The 20,249-nt window shown below is 37.5% G+C and overlaps 2 protein-coding genes across 5 annotated transcripts; both read right to left on the bottom strand.

Annotated features, from left to right (window-relative positions):
• Nucleotides 1–282: 282 nt before the first annotated feature.
• On the bottom strand, nucleotides 283–8,101 carry LOC137951088 (U1 small nuclear ribonucleoprotein 70 kDa). Of its 4 annotated transcripts, XM_068797664.1 has the most exons (12): nucleotides 7,934–8,101; nucleotides 7,762–7,849; nucleotides 6,976–7,260; nucleotides 6,332–6,446; nucleotides 6,166–6,245; nucleotides 5,837–5,912; nucleotides 5,673–5,737; nucleotides 5,515–5,577; nucleotides 3,934–4,015; nucleotides 3,690–3,852; nucleotides 1,214–1,285; nucleotides 283–1,128 (listed from the first exon to the last, which is right to left on the bottom strand). In XM_068797664.1, exons 3-12 carry the CDS (start codon nucleotides 7,075–7,077, stop codon nucleotides 495–497), a joined length of 1,452 nt encoding a protein of 483 aa, XP_068653765.1. In that variant the 5' UTR covers nucleotides 7,078–7,260; nucleotides 7,762–7,849; nucleotides 7,934–8,101; the 3' UTR covers nucleotides 283–494. The 4 variants fall into 4 exon arrangements, 3 of the variants coding, with proteins under 3 accessions (XP_068653765.1, XP_068653764.1, XP_068653766.1); XM_068797663.1 differs by lacking the exon at nucleotides 7,762–7,849; XR_011112101.1 differs by lacking the exons at nucleotides 283–1,128; nucleotides 1,214–1,285; nucleotides 3,690–3,852; nucleotides 7,762–7,849 and having other exon boundaries at nucleotides 4,210–5,577.
• Nucleotides 8,102–8,961: 860 nt separating this feature from the next.
• On the bottom strand, nucleotides 8,962–18,618 carry LOC137951542 (coatomer subunit gamma-2-like). Its single transcript, XM_068798265.1, has 18 exons — nucleotides 18,485–18,618; nucleotides 17,991–18,088; nucleotides 17,870–17,920; nucleotides 17,635–17,748; nucleotides 17,308–17,508; nucleotides 17,131–17,232; nucleotides 16,174–16,281; nucleotides 15,848–16,081; nucleotides 15,398–15,648; nucleotides 15,033–15,204; nucleotides 11,785–11,940; nucleotides 11,654–11,704; nucleotides 11,171–11,311; nucleotides 10,846–11,052; nucleotides 10,620–10,751; nucleotides 10,359–10,529; nucleotides 9,530–9,766; nucleotides 8,962–9,369 (listed from the first exon to the last, which is right to left on the bottom strand). Exons 1-18 carry the CDS (start codon nucleotides 18,528–18,530, stop codon nucleotides 9,175–9,177), a joined length of 2,667 nt encoding a protein of 888 aa, XP_068654366.1. The 5' UTR covers nucleotides 18,531–18,618; the 3' UTR covers nucleotides 8,962–9,174.
• Between the last annotated feature and the right edge of the window lie 1,631 nt (nucleotides 18,619–20,249).

Below are 20,249 nucleotides of genomic sequence, written 5' to 3'. Positions count from 1 at the left end.
AATCATTTCAGTCATGTCAGTCATGTCAATCCTTCAAAGTTTCAGCGACTGCACGTTAAAGTAAACTGAGGTTTTACCCCAGAAATAGAAACGTTGGTGTCTAAAAAGAGATTTAGTGAAATTGATCTAGAACAATGCTGGTAAAATCAGAATCTGTTTGCTTCTCTAATATATAAAGCTAACAGAAACATACATAGGGAGGTTGTCTGTCAAATGATCTAGAAACTGATGATATACTGCAAGCAGTTCACACAAGAAACAACCATTAAAACCATGTTTTGTAAACAAAAAATTTCAGTCCAACATTTAAGCATGCATTCTTGTGAATTCTTAAACATAACTGAAGGAACATCAGATTTTGAAAATGGTAGAAGATCAGTACCCAATGTAGTTGCAGCAGCACAAAGATCCAACCCTAGAACGTCTTGATTCTTAGAAGTGCACAGAGTGCAACTCTTACACCAACTACAAAAAAGAAACATAAACATAAATCCTCAAGCTACTGCATCATAACCCCGTGACTTAGATCTCTTCGAACGATGATATTCTCTATCAGCATCCTCGGTTGCATCTCCTTCAAATCGCCCACGATATTTATCATCACCATGGCCCATATGATGGCTGTAATGATTACGATCATTCTGCAGCTCCTCACGAGGGGCTTGGTCATAGGGTTCTTCCTCTCGTTCATAATCATACCCACCATGACCTGGCTCAGCATCATGCACATAGTAATCACGCTCTTCCCCGTGCTCAGGCTCAATATGGTCATGGTCTCTGTCTCTGTCTCTGTCATGATCTTTCTCATGCTTTGACTCGTATTCATCATCAACCTTTTTACGGCCACGACGATCATGGTCATGGTCCCTCTCCCTCTCCCTTTCCCTATGACGATCACGACCGTGATCTCGTTCATGATCACGGCCACGCTCACGGTCCCGGTTCCTGTCACGCCCACGATCTCTTTCCTTTTCCCTGTCTCTGTCCCTATTTCTTTCACGATCACGGTCCCTGTGATGCCTATCATCCCTCAGGTCACGATCACGTGCTCTATCATGGGAGCGTTCACGGGATTTTTCACGATCACGCTCACTATCCCTACCTCTTTCTCGAGACTTCTCAGGTTCTCTGAAAAGAACATTGAATCCAATAAAGATTCACATTAGAATAATACCAATCGTGAGCCACATGATAAAGCAGACAACACACTTACCGCTCTGCATGACGATCTTCCCTTGCCCTTGGCTCCTCTGACCGAGCTCCTGATGCTATCTGCTGTGGTTCTCTGAAAAGTTGGAGGAATTTTGTTTTCTTAACCACAAGTACAGCAAACTTAAAGGGAGTATTTAGATATAGAATTAGGTTTTCAAAGGTAGTAAAATAAATAATCTGCTAAAAGCTATGTTAAAACAATAACCAAATAAAACTAATATCTTTAATAATTTTAAATAAAAAAACTGCAATCAGGTAAAACAGTTAAAAATACATGCCAAAACATTGAACAAACACAAGTCGGATATAGCAAAACCTAGTGAGCAGACTAGTTCAAACTTCCTAACACAGTTGCATAATTGTGATGTGAAAAATAAAATATGCTTAAAGCTCCAAACTGTGTAACTTTGTGAATCTTCTTTTTAAATGTCAATATAAAGTACCTTGAAATATGACAAGTTAACCTTATCCTAACTACAGTAAGAAGCTAATACAACCATCACATGCAAAGCCTGCACCTTTGGCAGCTCATGTACACGTTAGACATCTCTTTTCTTGCTTTAAAAGATGGCCAAAGACATAACCCAAGACCCACCCATACTTGAATCCGATACATATTAAAATACCCCTAAATGCCTTCCTGCACGCATCTGTCTCACCACATCCAACCTCCATGGAATTGCAGTCAAAAGGTGACTCAGTCAATCCCCCTTGGAGATCACTTCCTAAGCTGGAGGAAATATTGGCCTTAACAAGGCACTTCTTTTCACTGCATGCATGCACTTAGATTTGGTAACAGGGTGGCAGACCCCCATACCTTAGTAGGACCCTCTGTCAATGAATTAGTTGTAATTAGGCATACATTGTAACTGCTCTTTGTATTTGATTTTTTTTCGTTTTTGCACTTGGCAATTTTCATGATGAGGTGCCTGCCTTCTTTTGCAGGGGTCATTCCCTCCCTAAAAAAATCTCAGCATTTTCAAAATTTATAATTATCTCACTGTGCCAAATATTGAACCAAAGGCCCTACATTATAAAAGAAATCACTGAACTGATACTATAGGGCATGTCCTGCCAACAATCCTACAGCAACCACATACTTGACTTTCTGCAGTCCTATAGACATAATGAAGACCTGATAGCCCTCAAGGTGGCTATGAACCTAAATATCTTACTAACGGTATGAACCTTTTGATCATCTTACTGGATTTTTATCATACAGAAATTTTAATTGCCACCTAACATGAGAATTTTACTTAGTGAAGAAAACAATATTAGAACATTCATGTAATTAGGTAGAGGTATCTATGTAATTTCAATACAAGGAGATAAGAAGGGAATCAGCACAAGGATTCAGGGATAGACTTGTCTTTTATGTATTAGGGGGAGCATGGATGGAGAGGAACTGTCTCCTCTCCTAACTGTCATAAAGTTACAGGGATAGAATGGTCTTTTAGATATTAGGGGGATCATGCATGGAGAGAAATTAGCCTCCCCTCGTATCTGCTAGTTGCGCGCTAAATTTAGAAATAATCTTTTATCAGCAAGTAGAGTTTAATTCAAGTTAGGAGTCTTAGAGAAGGAAGTTCCTAGTAGGACTCTTAGTCATAGTAGAGAAATATTTCTTGAGGTTGTAATATCAGCTATTTAAGAAAGCAAGCTTGTGGGTTAGGGCATGCAATCCCCAACCTCTTCTGTTATCTTTTGTGTGTCCACTACCTTGCTTGATACCAATGTTACAGCCTTCTCTTCTCACTTTTTTTTTTGTTTTGAATTTCTCTGTGTCACCATCGAGAACTTCATTCTCCAGCTTACAGAAGATGAGGTCTATAATAATACAGTAGGTTGTCAAACTTAGTTCATCATTCAATCTCATCTTTCGTGTGCATCATGAAACCAAGGTCGAAAACATCCCAAATAGGCTATAAAAGACAGAACAACAAAATTTCCACCTTTCTTAAAAAAATCTAAAGTCAGACAATGAATCGGAATTACAGTCAACACAATCACAATGACCAGAAAATAAGAACAACTTCGACTAGTGTTACTTCTTCTCTTTTTGGATTATCATATTTTGCAATAATTAGGCCCTTATATCACCAAAAGGTCCTGCAAAAGTAAGCGTATAAAAAAAGTACTTTTGAATTTAATGCTACAGATTCAATTCACTGTTTTAAGAAACAGGCAGTAAATCACTATAAAACAAGTGGGCCACCCTAAATGTGAGCCAGAATAAAAAAATTGGACGAACATTGTAGAAGGATCTTTCTCAAAAGAGATTGTATAAGGATATATGATACATATTTTTCTCTTTTGGAAAACCCCAAGCAACTGTTTGGTGTAATTTAACTGAGATTCATCAATAACCAAATGAAATCAGAATTGCAATATTTTCCAACTAAAAGGTTTGTACAACACAAAATAATTGCAGAAAACTTAAAAGAGATAACGAGGCAGAATTAAAGTATATAAAGTACCTGCCCGAATACTTCTGATTAACTTCTTCCCCTCCAACCCTGGTTGATCCAAGTCCACCACCCAAACGACGGGGACGCCAATTTGCTACAGTCCTACCACGTTCAACATCGACAAGTACTCTTCTATTATCCAGCTTCCGTCCATCAGCTTGTTTATAAGCAGCTGCACGATCAGAAACATTAGAACAAAATTAACAGTGTATACCTTAAAATTACTTCACCATAATTTCAACAGGCCACATACTCTTCATATCTCTAGTATGCATGTACTCCACAAATGCATAGCCCCTTGGTTTATTTGTCTCCTTATCCGTAACCAAACGAACCTGAGATGTTCAATAAGGCAAAGATAAAGCCCAGTTACAAATATCAACTACACAACCATAACAAAGCAAGTGGTACAAATATGGAACTGATCAACAATTTAGGCAATTATATCATAATGATCAAAAGGGTTCTCAAAGCACTAAATCCTGTATGGCACGGCAGACAGGCACTATGCCTCACTAGCCGTGCTCACCTTTTAAGGTGTACACCTCCGCCAAGTGTGATGAATCACCACCATTGCAATTGACTTCGCACATGTGTGTGGCCGATTTAGCAGTTGGGAAACATATTTACCATCCCCTTACCAGGGAAAATTTAAAACAGCAAACTAGTAACTATGTAAAACAGAAATACCAGGATATCTTCTGAATTGTGGACAGAGTTTCAATTGCCCTTTGAAATCAAGAACAAAAATTTTAGTAGCACAAGTAAAATCAGAATTTGAAAACATGAGGGAAAATGATAGGGAAAAACCTGCTAATACTCACGACTTATGATTACCCAGCAGCACGAAATTAAGGATGTTCAAGTTGATGGTCTTCTTTCAGAGCTTGAGATAAGAGGATAACAAGGGATAATGCATCATTACCCACCTCACCTTTTGGGTTTACAGCTTGCCATGAAGGATACAGCAGCATGATTGCAATGGAGTGGATCCAAAAAAAGGGAAATAGAAAAAAGACAAAGAAGAAAGGAGGAGGTTGTGCCATCCAGTGAAACTGGTTTTAACTCAGATCATACTATCCCCTTACCACGGATAGAAATTCACATAGAAAAGAAAAGAGGCATCACCAGAATTATAAAGCTTCGGAATCTCTAAAAGATTTACCGGACATCTAAACAAAGTGAAATCCAAGGAGATGAAACAAGCCCACACTGCTGCCTGTAGAAAAAATACCAACTTACTCCCTAGTAATGTTTGTATAGCATTGGCAAAAGTCAAAATGGTGAAAAGGTTTATGTTTTAAACTTGATCATGAAGAAATTAAATGATGAACCATAACTCGATAGTGCAGCTGACATTGTGGCATTCATCCAAAGTATGTACCCATCATCATTCAAATCTAGTTGGCTGAAAACGGAGACGACGGTGCACTAATTGCTAAAATGTTAATACCTCACTCACCAGGGAACACAATTGAAATAGGATAATAGAAATATCAGAACCTATAACAATATAGAATATATCATCTACTTGCATCCTCTATTTTGAATTTTTTTCTACTTTAACATCCTAACCATTCAAAAGAAAACATAATTTACATACCCGACATTCCTCTTACTGAGAAAACTTTGATATTGTTCAAATTTTTCGATTGAGGCCAGAACATTTATGTATTAGAATGCTACTAAAGTAATTTTACCAAACTGCAGATTTGTAACTGGGATGTGTCCTCTCAAAATAAAAGCCAGGAAACATTAACATGTTCACTGAACTGCTTACCCAAGCCAACATCAACAACCTCAGCCCCACTTGGGGATGCTCTAAAATACCTACCCGCTTGATTGGCCCATAAGCTTCAAACTCCCTTTTGATTCTGTGCTCAGTTGTCTCATAGTTCTACAAATCACATATGAAAGTTAACAACATTAAGATGCATCATAGACCAGGAAACAAAAGGGTTTAAAAGAAGGGAAAAAGCTTGAAGAACTCACCAATCGTGCCACAAACAATGTCTTGTATGGATCACCTGTTATGTTTGGATCTTTTGATGGATCATCTGTGCACGCAAGGCAGGACATAAATAACAACCAACAAACATCTTCCTCAAAACAATAAATCAACTAAAGTAGATTCCCTAATGAATGACTCTGATTACATTTCTGAAGCTCTTCAGCAGCCTTTTCTGCACCCTTCTCTAGACGAAGTTTGTGAATTCTGGCCCTCCTCTGTACCTGATCAACAAAGAAAAGAATAGAAGTCACAAGTATTCAGCACATGGTAACATTACAACCAATTGTCAACATAAAAATGGCAACAACACAAAAACACACCATTGCAGTGAAACAGATCCGTGCTATATAGACACTGAAAAGTGACTGGTAATATCATGAAAGGATATTGCAGTACAAGTAGACCCATTGAGATTCTAACTCACAAGAACTTGCAGCATTTAACCTGATAAACGGATAAGGAAGAATATCTTACAGGAGTTTCAGCCTCTTCAACAGGTGGAGCATACTCCGGGTCTCCTGGTTCAGCGAAGTGATTCACAAATTGTGCTATGCCTTCAGATCAGAAAACCATTTGTTAGATTGAACAAGTTTAAACTTCAAAACAACTAAGAGAAACAATTCCACGAGATACCACATACCTGTGTAAGGTGGGCATCTCCTTTTCTCCGGAGGAGGTTTGTGTTCAAGTGGTGGACGGGGCTCAAAAAGCTTCAAAAGGTTAGCAGTAAGACCGGTGGGATGACTCTGCCCAATCTGCAAGAAAAAGAAAAAGACAAGACTTGAACTAAAACAACTTCCCTCATGATAAAAGATAAAATTAATAATTCATTTTTTATTGCCTTTCTCTTTGCAAGTAAGAGGATCCATTTTCTACAGTGGCACCTTGGCACCAAATAATCAGTGACTAAGCACGATATCAGCTTTACAATAACTACTATAATGATCTGATCAGCCAAAATAACCAATAAAATATAAACATTAAAACAAAATGAACTATTTTGTTAACTAATCAAACATTTGACAAACAAAAGATTTCTTAGAACAGACGCCTTCAATTGTCAATAAAGTAAAACAAAGAACCTCAAACCAAAGTGAGAAAAAATGGATCTAAACCTGACAGGATCATCTATAAGACATTACGTCAAACTCAAAATAACCAAATACTAAAAAATATAAAACAGATCAAGAGCAAAACAAAAAGAGGGAATTGCATGATAATTCAAATAAAACAACGGCTCCACGGAACCTAGTTAACAGAGAGATGTGAAGAAAAAAAAATTACCAGCTTGAGCTGAAGAACGGTGGCTCTATTCTGCGCTTTGGTCCGTGCCTGAACGCCAGCAGCGTCTCTGTTGCGCATGAAGGCATCGTTGTAATCTCCCATTTTCAGAAACAACAAAATGCTGGGCTTCTATGGAACGAGAGCAGTACAAAAGTGATCAATGTCAGCTCAAGAAGAGCAAACCCTCTCAGGCAAGCTGGGAAATAGAGTGCTCATATCATGACATATGGTTGTTGAGAGAATAAAAGGGTGACTGATTGTCCTCTCCAGTATTTTATATACGCGCTGCAGATGTGAAAAAAGCTCATTGGATTGGACGCATTTCCAGAAATATTATCAATTATACTCCTAAATAACTACTAAGCAGCAGTAACAGTGGTTAAAAGTAAGTATTAAGAACATAAACCCATTAAATCAGTAATTGACAGTAGAAATACTTAGTAATCAACAGTTTACAGTTGCAATACTTGCTAACCAGTTTTTAGTAGATAAAGTATTACAGTAATTACACGTTAACCTTAATATTAGCTGTCAAAAATACACAAAATGACAAAGTAATCTCAGAAATAACACAAATTCGCAGACAGACTAGTCAAGTCGCTTCAACAGAAAGCCAAATAGAGATCAGAAGTAAAGGCCACGAAAGCCATGTTTAGGATTCGTCAATTTGAAGGCAATATTGGCAGAAAACAGAAATGAAACAAAATCGAAAAATTGAAAAAAAAACGAATAAATGAAGGAAAGAAAAACATAAATGCTAGAAAGTTGAAAGCCAGGAATTAGTACACAGTACGATTGCTTCTGAAGAGATGCAAATAAAACCGAGGGAGGAGAATAGACGAGTTCCGTCCGGAGAATGAGGCCGGTGCACTGCCTTCGGACAAGAAAAGATCGAATCACGAACAACACACAGGTTAGGGTTTCTATGAGAAAGAACTCATATGAATAGATTAAATACCTCGGATTGCCCGCGGAGGAATGCGATCAAGGTCTAGAGAGAAGACACAAGCTTGAAGAGAAGAAGGGAGCACTTCCGGATGAGAAAGACCAGCGCACGACGCAGGGAGGTGGGGGTTCTCAAGCGTCCTTCGTGGAGTCACAAAACAAAAAGACCGACGACAGTGTAATAACATTCCATCGCTTTGCTTTATAAGAAGGGGGAGATGTTGAGGGCTTTAAACGCGCCCGGATACTTTCCGGATCCGATCAGAATCAGAATCCCCAATTTCGGATAATATCCGTAATCCGAATCCGCCAGAACTTTATGAGAAATGGAATCAACACGTCTAAATCTGATAAATGTTTTAATCCAAAATTTCCTTCAAATTGATAAAATTAAATACTAATTTTTAAATTTAATAATAATAATAATAATAATAATAATAATAATAATAATATGGGTTAAGTTTTTTTTAGGAAAATTCATGTTTGTGATTGAGGTGGACATCCAATTATGCAAAATTTAACAAAATACATCATGAGGGCTGATCCAATACAAACAGCTACAACCGTATGATCATGATCAACGGCTATCAGGCGACTAAGATAACCATTTCACATGTTTTACATCAAATAGTTTTTTTCATATTAGATCAGTCGTATATCATAATCTATAAAAATAAAAAATAAAATAAATTAAGAATAGATAGGAGTTTTACTTATAATCAAAGCAAAGATTGTTTTGCATAAGAAAGCTAGAAAAAAATGAGAGAACAATCAAAAGAAAAGTTAGGAAAAAAGAAATGGAAGAGAAGCTAAAAATATATTATGGGAATTGAAAAAAGTTTTTTGTAAAGAAAGAAAAACGAGAGAAAGAGGACTGATCCAATACAAAAAACCATTTAGTGCTAAATATGATCAATAACTATCTCAATCATCCGATCATGATGACGGTTGAGATAACCATTTCACACTTAATGACTTTTCGTATTAGATCAGCATGATGAGAAAAAAACTAACAATTTGGAGGAGGTTAGATAACAAAGAAACCAAATACACCCACCCCTGTGCATTATTTAAGTTTGCAGTTGAATTTCATATTATAGATTCATGGAACCAAATATTTGCACATCTGATGTATAATATTTTAGGGATCCAACAAATATGAGATACGAAAAGGGCAAAGGAAGAACCGCACATCCCTCAAAATTTTAATCGGTAATGAAAAAATGGCCGCAGAAGAGTTGTCAAAACTCCACATCAACTGTTTTCCAGGATGTCTTGGATGGAGGTACTGACGGACTCATCTTCAGATCTAACAACAAGCCTCATGGCAATATCCTTCGGCCCGCTGACTCCAAATGATAATCTTACAAGAACTTTCACGTTCCCCATGAACACACCAGATAATAGGCATGTATGAGACCTGGCATTGCTTGGAATAGTCTCCGTGCCCTGCCAATTCGCACCAAAAGAAAACCTCTGTCAACAACTAACCTCTCACTAGAGAATACCTTAAACACAACAGTTTCCCAGATATCAACCATAGCAGGTATTTTATTTCTACGGGCATTTTACTAGAGAAATTGGACATATTTTTTGAACAAAACCTAACCTCACAAGGCTGCATGCCTAGAATATTGACGACAGAACTAACAGCCTCTGCCAAGCTGTCTTTGGGAAGGTCATATTCTGCACTTAACTCACAATCTGGATCCAAGCTTTCCCAAGCATTCTTGAAATTAGAGACTCCAACCTTCAACATATAATCTGCTGCAACAACTTCAAGGTCCTCCAGCTGGTACTCATCTTCTACACCCTCTTCATCAGCCTCACCAGTGGATGGATCAACCTGAATATTGACTTGTATAGATAAGAACAAAAAATATTCTTTGACTTTTTGAATTCCTAGTTCAGAAAATTGAAGAAGGGGTGTGAAGAGAAATTTCTTAGCTGAAATCAGATGAGTAAACCTACTTCCTAGGAACCCATTTCCCCAAAGTATGAAGATAGAACAATTCACCCGATTTAAACAAAATAAAAATTCTCATCAAATATGATCCAAGAAGTTTCCATACTTAAACAGTTCCATGAACAAGTAGTGCAAAATACATAAATATCACAAGTCTATTTCATTTCAACCAGTATAACTGATATTCATAATTTCGATAAAATGCACCAAAAAATGGACAAAACAGATAACGCACAAGCCTTTTCCTTTTCACTTCCTGTTTCAGTGACCACATATCCTACAAAAGTCAAATATATGTTTAAGAAAAGTTGTTTTAAATGTCCATGAGAACAGGAAGTTTAACAGAATTTTGTATGTCCACTATGTGCTGTCCGTAATAGAACTCTTGGCTCTCAGGAGAATATCTAAAAAAGGATGCAAATATACACACAACCAGAATCAGCAATTACTCAATGAGATATAGTGTATATACCTCTTTGGAAATAAATCTTAACATGTTTGAGAATTTTCCCTTTGCCAGGCCTTCTGGCTTTTCAAAAGCCACAAAAGTCTGTCCTGGAGAATCATAAGGCAGAGTATTCAAGGGCTTGGACACAACTTCTGTAAATCCCTCTGCCTCCGATGTGTCCACATATACAACAACCTGGAAGGGAAGTTGAGAAAGTGAAGCAATTTCCAAGGCAAATAGTACCAACAAAAAGAGGATTTTGCTTCCGAAAATAAATCAGTTTACATTTTCCAGTAGACTGTCAGGAATTGTGTTGGTACAATTGTACTGGAACACAACATGCCCATCATAAATGTGCTTGACAACATTAACTGAATACTCTGTTTCAGGTTCTGTCAATTCCACCGGTGCTGAAGACTGTAGGACACAAAAGACAAAATAGACATGACAACAATGAGAATGGAGATTAGAAGCATTTAGATCTCTGAAGAAGAGGACTGAGAAAGAGAACCTTGAAAAGTTTGCCAAAGCTTGAAAACTCAGGAATTGATGAAAGTAATTGCTCATATGCATCAATTACTGAAGTGGGAGCACTTGGAGGAGCACCCAAACCAGTTGTAGGCTTTTTACCCGGGGCTTTCTTCTCTGCCAGAGTCTGAGTCTTGATCTCCTTTGGTACAGAAGCAATTTTAAATGGTTCTTCAGAGCGTTCCTGAGTCTAATTCAAACAACATTAAGTTTGTGGTTAAATACTGGGCTGAACCGGTAGAGCAAGCATTTTTTTATTATAAAAGTACTAGACTATGCAAATGGATCATAAAAACAACAATACATACATAATCCTTTAGACTTGTTTCAAAGTTCCCCAGAGGAACATCCAATGAGCCAAACAGGAACTCTTTTACATCTTTGTTTGTTTCACCATGTGAACCATCACGTCCAATCATATCCAGATAGAGTGTAGCACGATCACGAACCTATTAACAAATATCAGCAGATAGAAATTCATATAATTACTAGGATTAAAACAAACACAGTGGAAGAAAGAAGGAGAAGACAAATACACCAAAACAAGGTTTATTAGTAACTAGAAGCCAATAAGGGGCATCTGTAAATGAAGAGAGCACCAAAGTTACCAACACAAGAATATAATTATTATTCAGGAGTGTGCATAAATAAAACCAAGGAAAGAAAAATTAATAATTCACATTTTCAAAAAAAATAACAATTCAGAATGTCAACATACAGCATTTAACAGCTATCTTAAGTAAGTTTAACACAATATGGCAGAAATTAGATTGCCAATAGTATGAACTCACCTCATCATCATTGTCACAAACGCAGCGATTTAACAGAACAAAAATACGAGGCTGCAGCAAAATTGAGCAAAAACATACTCAGAAGTTCGCCCAGGTATCCAAGCTGAGAAAAGTTTTAGGAAATGCAATACCTTAAGAGAGTCCACCATTGCACCAAACTTGGCCAATGTACTTACTGCACAAGCTCGGACAGTTGCATTCTCAAGAATTACTCGATTATAGATGTAACGTATAAATTTACTTGGGTCAGAAGTCTTTGGACCTTCATTTCCCAGAAAATGCAGTATCTGAAATATGAATAGAACATGTTATTTACTATTTATTTACTATGCCAAACATACAGAAAGAGAGAGAGAGAGAGAGAGAGAGAGAGAGAGAGACATTTAAGTATCCTACCAAGTAAATTTCATAAACAACCAAGACCTTTGTTTATCTTCTTCAATGAAATGAAATTCAAGTTGTTCATTCTTCAATTAAACATTCCCATGAATCAGACAGGAAGGGATAGTCACAACACTATATATTGCAGAAAAATATGAAAGGAAGAACCACCCATACACAAGAACAGAACTTGAGACAGTGAAATGAAATTCAAGTTGTTCATTCTTCAATTAAACATTCTCATGAATCAGACGGAGGGATAGTCACAACACTACTTGAGATATAGCAGAAAAATATGAAGGGAAGAACCACCCATACACAAGAACAGAACCTGAGACAGAGAGAAAACAAAAAAAATATACTAACAACAATTTGCAGTCATAGTCAAATAATTTATTAGCCAATATTTTATGCCTATTACTTAGCAAGCATCAGGGCTATACTTCATTGGAAAATAAGTTTTCTGCTCTTGGGACCTTAATCTGAAGAATGCACTAAAAGATGTTTTTTCGAATGGCAATGCTTTTATTAAAAGAAGTATGGAACAAGAGAGTGAAGGAAAGAGACCCTCCAAAGAATGGATGTTGAAGCTCCTGAAGTTTGCAATCTTGGCTCTTTGAAATAACATATAATTTGTTGCCTCTCGATACATTTATCTTTGTGGGTTTGACCCCTTTCTTAGACCAGCCTCAGCGGTTTCTTGCATCATTTCTCTAATCCAAAGGTTACTCTGAACTGGTGCACCGCAAAAGGTGGCATTTCCACTACTGACCAACTCATAAGGAGAGCCAAAATCCAGCTGATAACCAAATCTGCACTCTGCTTCTCCTGGCAATCAAATTTATCACCTATTCCTACATGGCTCTTTTACCTTTGCAAGTTTGGAGTGACTTTCTGTACAAATCTAGATTTGGACACTTTTCCCTCATCCTTTCTCACTCTTATTGAGCAAGACCAAGACCCTGGAAGAACATTCTAAAAATATCCAACTTGGACCCCGAGCTGGAAAGTTTTGTCTCTTGATAGTTATTTATATATATATATATATAAGAATGATAAAGAGGATTCCATAAAGAGAACCCCTGAGGGAGTAACAAATACAGGAATGACAAGCAAGAAAATCCAAAAAAGGGGATCAAAGGGGAAATGAGATTCCTACAAATAGGTGATGTCAGGGAACCCTTTCTAAAGTATCAGGCATGTGGTTTGCATTCCTAGGGGTGTGCTGCAAGGATATATTCAAGCTTGTACATAGGTTTTCAACCAGATTGAAATACATTCAGAAATGGCCAAGGGGGCATGTCCTTTCACCAACCCAGCTAATGGCAACAGCTAAGTCCCCCTTCCACAACAAGACGGTTGTTGCTCAGTGCATTTGAAAAGGAGGAAATAAGAAACCATTTGACTCTACCTATTGGAACTTGTATGGGGTTAACAAGGCCACCATACATAACATCTTATTCTGGGCCAGGAAATTTCCTAATATCAATCACCTCCCCGGCACTATTGTTAGACAGAATGGAAGACTGTTATCACCTATCTAATAAGTAGTGTCCTCTGCCAAAACCTTGGTTCAAGCTCAACTTTGATGACAATTACTTGATAACCCTTGGTCTGCCCGTACTGGTTGCATCTTTAGGGGCTCGTCAATAGTTTCCTTGTTTTGTCTGCCCTCTTTAGTCATTCTGAGTCTACAAAGGCAAAATCATAGACCCTCTTCCAGGGGCTTCAGACATATCTGGTTGGAGGTGACTTCTTCATTGTCATTAGCTGGATTTTGGACAAGAAATTTCCTTCAGGTTGCTAATTGATGTATCTTGATGAGATCAAAGTATATGTCACATTCCATCAATTCTTGGATGCACAATCTGAGAAGTGCTAATAGCTTGGTTAATTTCTTGGAGATAAGTGATGCTTCGTGACAACTTGTTGTGGGAAACACCCTTCCTCTTTTAGCTAATGACATGCTCTTGTATGTCATTCTCTCCCTCGGAACCTTTCATAACGAGATTATCCCCACCTTGTTTTCTTTTGGGAACACCATTGTCACCTTTATTTGACATAACAAGATAAATCAATTTTTTAATATCTTTTCCAGGCAGTTACTCACATTACCTGCAAGTAGATATATGGAGATGATGCTACAAGTATCAAATTTTCCTTAGAAGACAATGAGAAAGAGATTTTGAATAATGAATTGGGAGAGACCACAATGCACGAGAGGGCATTAGAAGTAAGGCCAAACAGCAGAAAATAAAGAGCTAAAATCACTACTCTAGAGGAAGAGTGATTCCTACTTGCTAGGACGCACAAGCTCTACCAAGAGAATCAGAAATGCTATGCACTTACAAGTGTACGCTTCCACTCAATGCTAAGACCATCAATAACATCCTCAATCTCATCAAAGAGTGAAGCAACTTTTTTTTTTTTTTTGAAGACAAAGAGTGAGGCAACTATTGAGAGATCCCAGCAACCCAACTGAGGAGTCTCCTTCCACAAGGAGAGGATCTGAAAAACAAGTGAGAGTATACTCTCAATCCGTCAAGTAGGATGCTCAATTCCGCCTCTGTTCACAATGACTCCATGGGGGCAGAATTGACAAGGTGAATACCACTATCAGTGTTCCTAACAAGTCCAATCCTCCCCCCCTCACCCTGGCCAAGGGTCACCAATCAAGGTTAAGATCACTACGAAAACAACATCCTCTGGTTTTAGTGAAGTTACTCCAAATATATGGTTTCTCCCAAATGAGGTGCCTATTCACAAGATCACCATGTTATCACCAGAAGAGTCTAAAAAAAAGAATAACTAGCCATGTTAACCCACTTTGAAGTATGAAAAAGGAACTTTCACAACAGTAAAATGCGGAATACCCTCGAAAAAGAACCAAATGTTTAAATGGACCAGCTCTATGCATGCAAGAAGATACAATAGAATGAGTAAAAATGAAATTGAGTAAATCAATTGGACTAAAGAAGCTGGAATATGGGTACCTAACCTGAGTAGAAAGATATGTGAATTCACAATCTTCAATGAACTCACAAAGATGTAGTAACCCACTTTCTTTTGCTTCCGGTATATCTCTAATGAGGAGGACAATTGAATCAACAATTGCTTTTTTATACTCAAATCCTCCTTCTTCTCTAAGAATGTTACTCAAGAAATTCATCCTGGAAACCATACAACAAGGAATGCAATTAATTTCAATTAAAATAGAACATGTTACAGATTAAAGTTTAGTCAAAGTAAATTCATCCTAGCATCCTAGCAATCATAAAACAAGGAATGCAATTAATCTCAATAAAAATAGAACAAGTTACAGATCAAAGTTTAGACAGAGTAAAATAAAAAGGGCATACTTACAGTGAGCGATACTTCAGTGGAAATTTAAGACACAAAGATCGAATGGCTTCAACAACTACGATCTTAAACTCATCAGCAATGTCAGACATAAAATTGGTAATCTGTTTCATCAGACGATCAACACTTGACTCATTGCCTGTCTTAAGAAGTGTGGTGATAGCAAGAGTAGCAATGCTCCTGTTTTGATCTGAAATTAAGCTCTCCATATCAATATTGCAATTTGTAACTGCAAGTGGATGGGTCATGGCCACCTGCAGATAACATGAAATGAAAATAAGAAAGTCACAAAAAGGTAACAGAGGCTAAATTAAAATAAAAAAAATGAAAGGCAGACAACAAAATAATGATGAATTTAGAGGAAGCTCATCGGCACAATTTACTTTGAGTAAGCAGCATATTCCTAGTTGTAGCAATAAAATTCTGATTGATAGAAGAGAATAACAACCAGACCTTATTTAGAGTACGAACAGCAGCAAAACGTAGGACTGGCTTTGAGGAACTCAAAAACAATTGTAGAACAGTAATAGCAGGAGTAAGTTCTCGGCTAGTCACACCATTGAGCTCAGTTATTGCCCTTGCAGCCTCAAATATTACCATCTCTGCTTTGTGCCTCAAACAACCCTCGACGTAGTCATAGAAAGGTCGGTCTCCTGTTTGTGTGTTAAGGCTAGTCTCACGTATTACCTAAATGGATGAACACTTGTTTCATGACCTGACAAACCCCATGCACAAGATACGAATGTAACTGTTTCATACAGAAAGCAGAAAATAGATACCTGACCCGTATAACGAATCAAAAGGCACTGGGCTAAGGGTGAGCGAACATTTCCTCTGGTCAAACTAGTAACAAGCTTGCTGATAGCCAAACGATCATTTTGCTTTATCTGCAAGTTGATAAATTATATAATGTACATGATTAAGCTTGAGCTTCCCAAGGAACCTTGACATAGTGGGTATTCATATGTTTTCATTATATTTAATTAAATAGAAAAAAGGATTTGAATATGTTTTTCAAAGGATGGAAAAAAAATTAAAGAAAAAGGGCCTAAAACCCTATGAGGAGCCCAAAATTAGACTGAGAGATTGCCAACAGGGTGTTGATTTGAGTTTTCAAAACGATTTAAACATTGATAAAGCAACAGAAATACAGCTTGCATTTTATTTTTTATTTTTTTGAGAAGGGTGAGTACTTTTTATTGACAAAAAATTTAATGCACAGTCTCATAACACAGTGATAAAGTTCAGAATTTGAACACAAACTCTACACAAATGATGAACATATTTGAGTATAGGTTGTGTCAATACATACAAAATATAAAAAATAAATACCAAAGTTTTGGAATAAATAAAAGTACCCTAGTAATGTACAAAGGTACCAGGACACATCAAGATTCAAATCATACAGCAATACTACAGCACATTACAATTAATACTATAGTAGACAAGTAGAACAGAATAAAAACTATCCACTTCTCCACAAAGAGGACTTTTCCAAACAGAATGTGTCTTCCTGATGTACACCCCTCCAACACAAGTAAATTAATTGGATTCAAAAGCAGAAGCACCCAAAAGGCATGGCACTTAAGACCTTACAAACAATCTTATGTGACAAAACAAGTTCATCTAGTGAATCTTCAGAAGAGCTGTGGTACAGATAGCATTGCAAAACAAAGAGCCTGTAGGGGCTCTGGAGAGAAATGGCTGATGAAAGAAGGAAACCAGTTCAGGAGTACCTGGTGGCAAAGGGCCAGAGCATGGAACTGAACCAGGGCAGCTCTGGACTGAACAGCTTCTTGTACCTCACTGATCCACCTTCTTACAATATCGGGATTTGTCTGTTTGAAAAAAGAAATGAGCAAAAGGAATTCTAATGCTAAACACATCTCATACACATTGGATCTAAATGGTACCTGAAGTAGGTGGATACCACTAACAAGAGCAGCACTAGCAACAACAGGGTTCTTATCAACAACTGCTTGCTTTAAGTATCTCTCAATTTGAGTGAGAAGAGTTGCATCAGTAATTCTACAAAGGCATCGTATGGCATTTGCCCTGTACATATCAATCTTGCTATTCATGTCTTTCATTAAGGAGCTTGTCACCATTATAACCTTCACCAACGAGGTTCAAGTTAATGGCAAGTAATTGAATAAAGATATATGAAATCCTCCAATTACGAATAACCATTAATGTATGACATTTTGATGAAAAATGGGAGAAGCTTTTATTTGTATAACCTCATCATTAGACGCAGAAAGCGCCTTGATCATCAAATAAACCATTCTCCGCAGACCCGCATCCTTAGACTGAAAAAGCTTTGTGACCGCGAAGAACACTTGTGTGGCCTCATCCTGAAAATTTGACATGGTGACTGGTTCTAAGTAAAGACAAGAATTCAAGTCAACCACTTTAAAAAAAGACAGAAAAGGACTAGAATGAGGTGAGAAAAGAAAGGTGTAGCAAAAAATTCACCTTCGTAAATGTTTCCCCTTGATTGAGGAGATAAAGGAGTTTAGTGATGACCTGAAAATCATTGCATTCAATACATATCCAATGACTTCTATAGTCAAACAAATGAAGCAATAATCAAAACCTGAGAACATCTCCTGGCATCAAGCTGAGCGTCATTGAAAACTCTAGCTTCTTGAAGGACAGCTCCCTTCTCAATTCCCATGAACGGAGAGTACTCCGCTGCAAGTCAATTGGAAACAGAATAGTGCTAACTAATTAAGCAAAGCAAATTACATATAAAATCTTCTAATCGAAGATAAATCCAAAAAAGCTTCAATTCTCTAGACACCTACCGTGCCTACAAGTAATACAAGAATGAGGAAATATCTAACATAAATTCTTCATGGAACACATAAAATTCGGCATCGGATCCAGTAAAACAAACAAAATCCTCGCTTCGCAAAATGACTAAACGAGATCTGGATATAGATCTGAAGCCCACACCTAACCCACGGATAAGACGACTATTCGAAGTGAAAGAACGTCGGAGAAGGGTGTAATATTGACTCAAAACACAAATATCAGAAAAGAAACATGCGTCAGGGGAAAATGTGAGTCTAAGGTTAAACCACTGACCTTCGTCATCGCGATCGTCGTCCTTCTTTACAAGAGGTTGAGCCATTGAGACTACTTACAGAGATCTAAAATCTCGCCCTTCGGAGGAAGATACAGGACAAACGCGAGAGTTTCAGCGACTGTAGTCGGGCATCTGAAAACACTCGGGCTTTGTACCGAAGTTCTTGTAAATGACTAGAAGTACCTTCCACAGAACATTTCGTTCTATTGGGCCGAGATTCTTGTTATGAATCAGCATGGGCCGCGATTCTTGCTGTTGAATCAGCTGGGCCGTCAGGCTTCAGTTGCAATCGTGGACACTTCATTCAGCTTGAGAAAGGTTGGCCATGGTTTGGGTCACGTCAAGTTATAAAATCTAAACCCTAACTCCAAAACCCGAACCCAAGAAATTTGTCCCACAACCCCGGCCGTCTATTTCTGACCCTCTCCGTTCCAATCTAGGGCTCAATCTATAATATATTTAATATTATAAAAATTCAAAAAAATAATAATTTACATAAAAATTAGTATACTGTATAAATAAAAAATTAAAGTTATATATTTTATTTTTAAATATATAATTATAATTCTAAATAAAGGCTAGGGTAGGGTTAATGTCGCATTGGGTTCAGGTCAGGTTCGGTAAAACTCATCCCTACTCCAAACTTGCACGGGTTTCTTCTCAGCCCCATCCCCGACCTAAGAAGTAAAATTTAAAAGCTAGTTTTCGGATCGAATTAGGATGGGTTTTTGCAACACCTGACCTAATACCCACCCTTAGAAAAAAGTTAGAGTATTAGACTCGCCCTTTGTATTCTTAGGTGACCATATCCGACTTTCTTAAGGCCAAGTCTACAGTTTAGTGATCTTAGCCCCATCCTTGACTTGTGAAGTAAAATTTAAAAGCTAGTTTTTGAATCGAATTAGGATGGGTTTTTGCAACAACTGACCCAATACCCACCCTTAGAAAAAAGTTAGGGCATCAGACTCGCCCTTTGCGTGACTATATCCGACTTTCTTGTTCAAGTTTGAGTTCGGTTTCATCTCAAAATGATTAATCAAATATATTATTTAATCTTATAATTTATTATTTTTAATTTAATTTTTTTGCCAACATGTTCATGTTCATGTGCATCGTTCACCATGAAAAGATGAAAAAAGGAATGTTATATGTGACAAGAAATTCAGAAAAATATTTGTACTGGTTTGGAAAAGATCGGAGTGGGTTCATATAATAAGATCTTGGAGCAGGGGGCTGTCTTCCATGGAGGAGGATTACAGGGGTCCGCCAAGATCGCGTTGGAATAGGTAAAACAAGAAACCAACCACCCATGCAAACGAGGGGTGGCGGAGACAGAAGCCAGAGCTCTCCTTCCCTGCTTTTCTGATCCCATGAACCAAATATAGCAAAGAAAAATAAGGGGAGAGCAGCGAGGAAAGATTGGAGGAGGACGAGAACCCTTGAAGGAGATCCCAAAAGAAGGAAAAAGAAAAAGGGAAACAAATTATGAAACAGTATACTCTCCTCCCTGCTCTCAGAGCCCTTCCCTGTTCTTAAATCAGGTTGGTTTCTTCCTCTCTCTACCTCTAACTGCATCTTCTTTCCTTTCATCTTCTTCATTAGTTAATCCTGCTTGATCAGTTCTTCTTTTGATTTTTAATCTGCTCTGTTATTTCATCTGTAACTTCTGTTTGTAACATGCTGTTGTCTGTCTGAGAGGAAGGAACTTGAATAGAACTCTGAATTTTGATTCAATGGTGTGTTTTGGGAATTTCAAAATGTAAA

Source organism: Aristolochia californica, unplaced genomic scaffold (genome assembly GCF_029961685.1).
Source record: "Aristolochia californica isolate CCGP_79_NKW_82.1479 unplaced genomic scaffold, dmAriCali1.0.hap1 SCAF_15, whole genome shotgun sequence".
NCBI lineage: Eukaryota > Viridiplantae > Streptophyta > Magnoliopsida > Piperales > Aristolochiaceae > Aristolochia > Aristolochia californica.
Note: the sequence above shows the minus strand (reverse complement) of the source record. Positions and strands in the feature narration are given on the sequence as shown.

Excerpts from the sequence above, each read along its gene's own strand:
- LOC137951088 (XM_068797664.1), bottom strand. The coding sequence starts at position 7,077 with ATGGGAGATTACAACGATGCCTTCATGCGCAACAGAGACGCTGCTGGC. Across the intron at positions 6,246-6,331 it reads GAGATGCCCACCTTACACAG|GCATAGCACAATTTGTGAAT; the intron begins GTATGTGGTATC and ends TCTGATCTGAAG. Across the intron at positions 4,016-5,514 it reads CTTATGGGCCAATCAAGCGG|GTTCGTTTGGTTACGGATAA; the intron begins GTAGGTATTTTA and ends TGAACATCTCAG.
- LOC137951542 (XM_068798265.1), bottom strand. The coding sequence starts at position 18,530 with ATGGCTCAACCTCTTGTAAAGAAGGACGACGATCGCGATGACGAAG. Across the intron at positions 16,282-17,130 it reads CTCTGGCCCTTTGCCACCAG|ATAAAGCAAAATGATCGTTT; the intron begins GTACTCCTGAAC and ends ATCAACTTGCAG. Across the intron at positions 15,649-15,847 it reads CTGTTCGTACTCTAAATAAG|GTGGCCATGACCCATCCACT; the intron begins GTCTGGTTGTTA and ends TGTTATCTGCAG.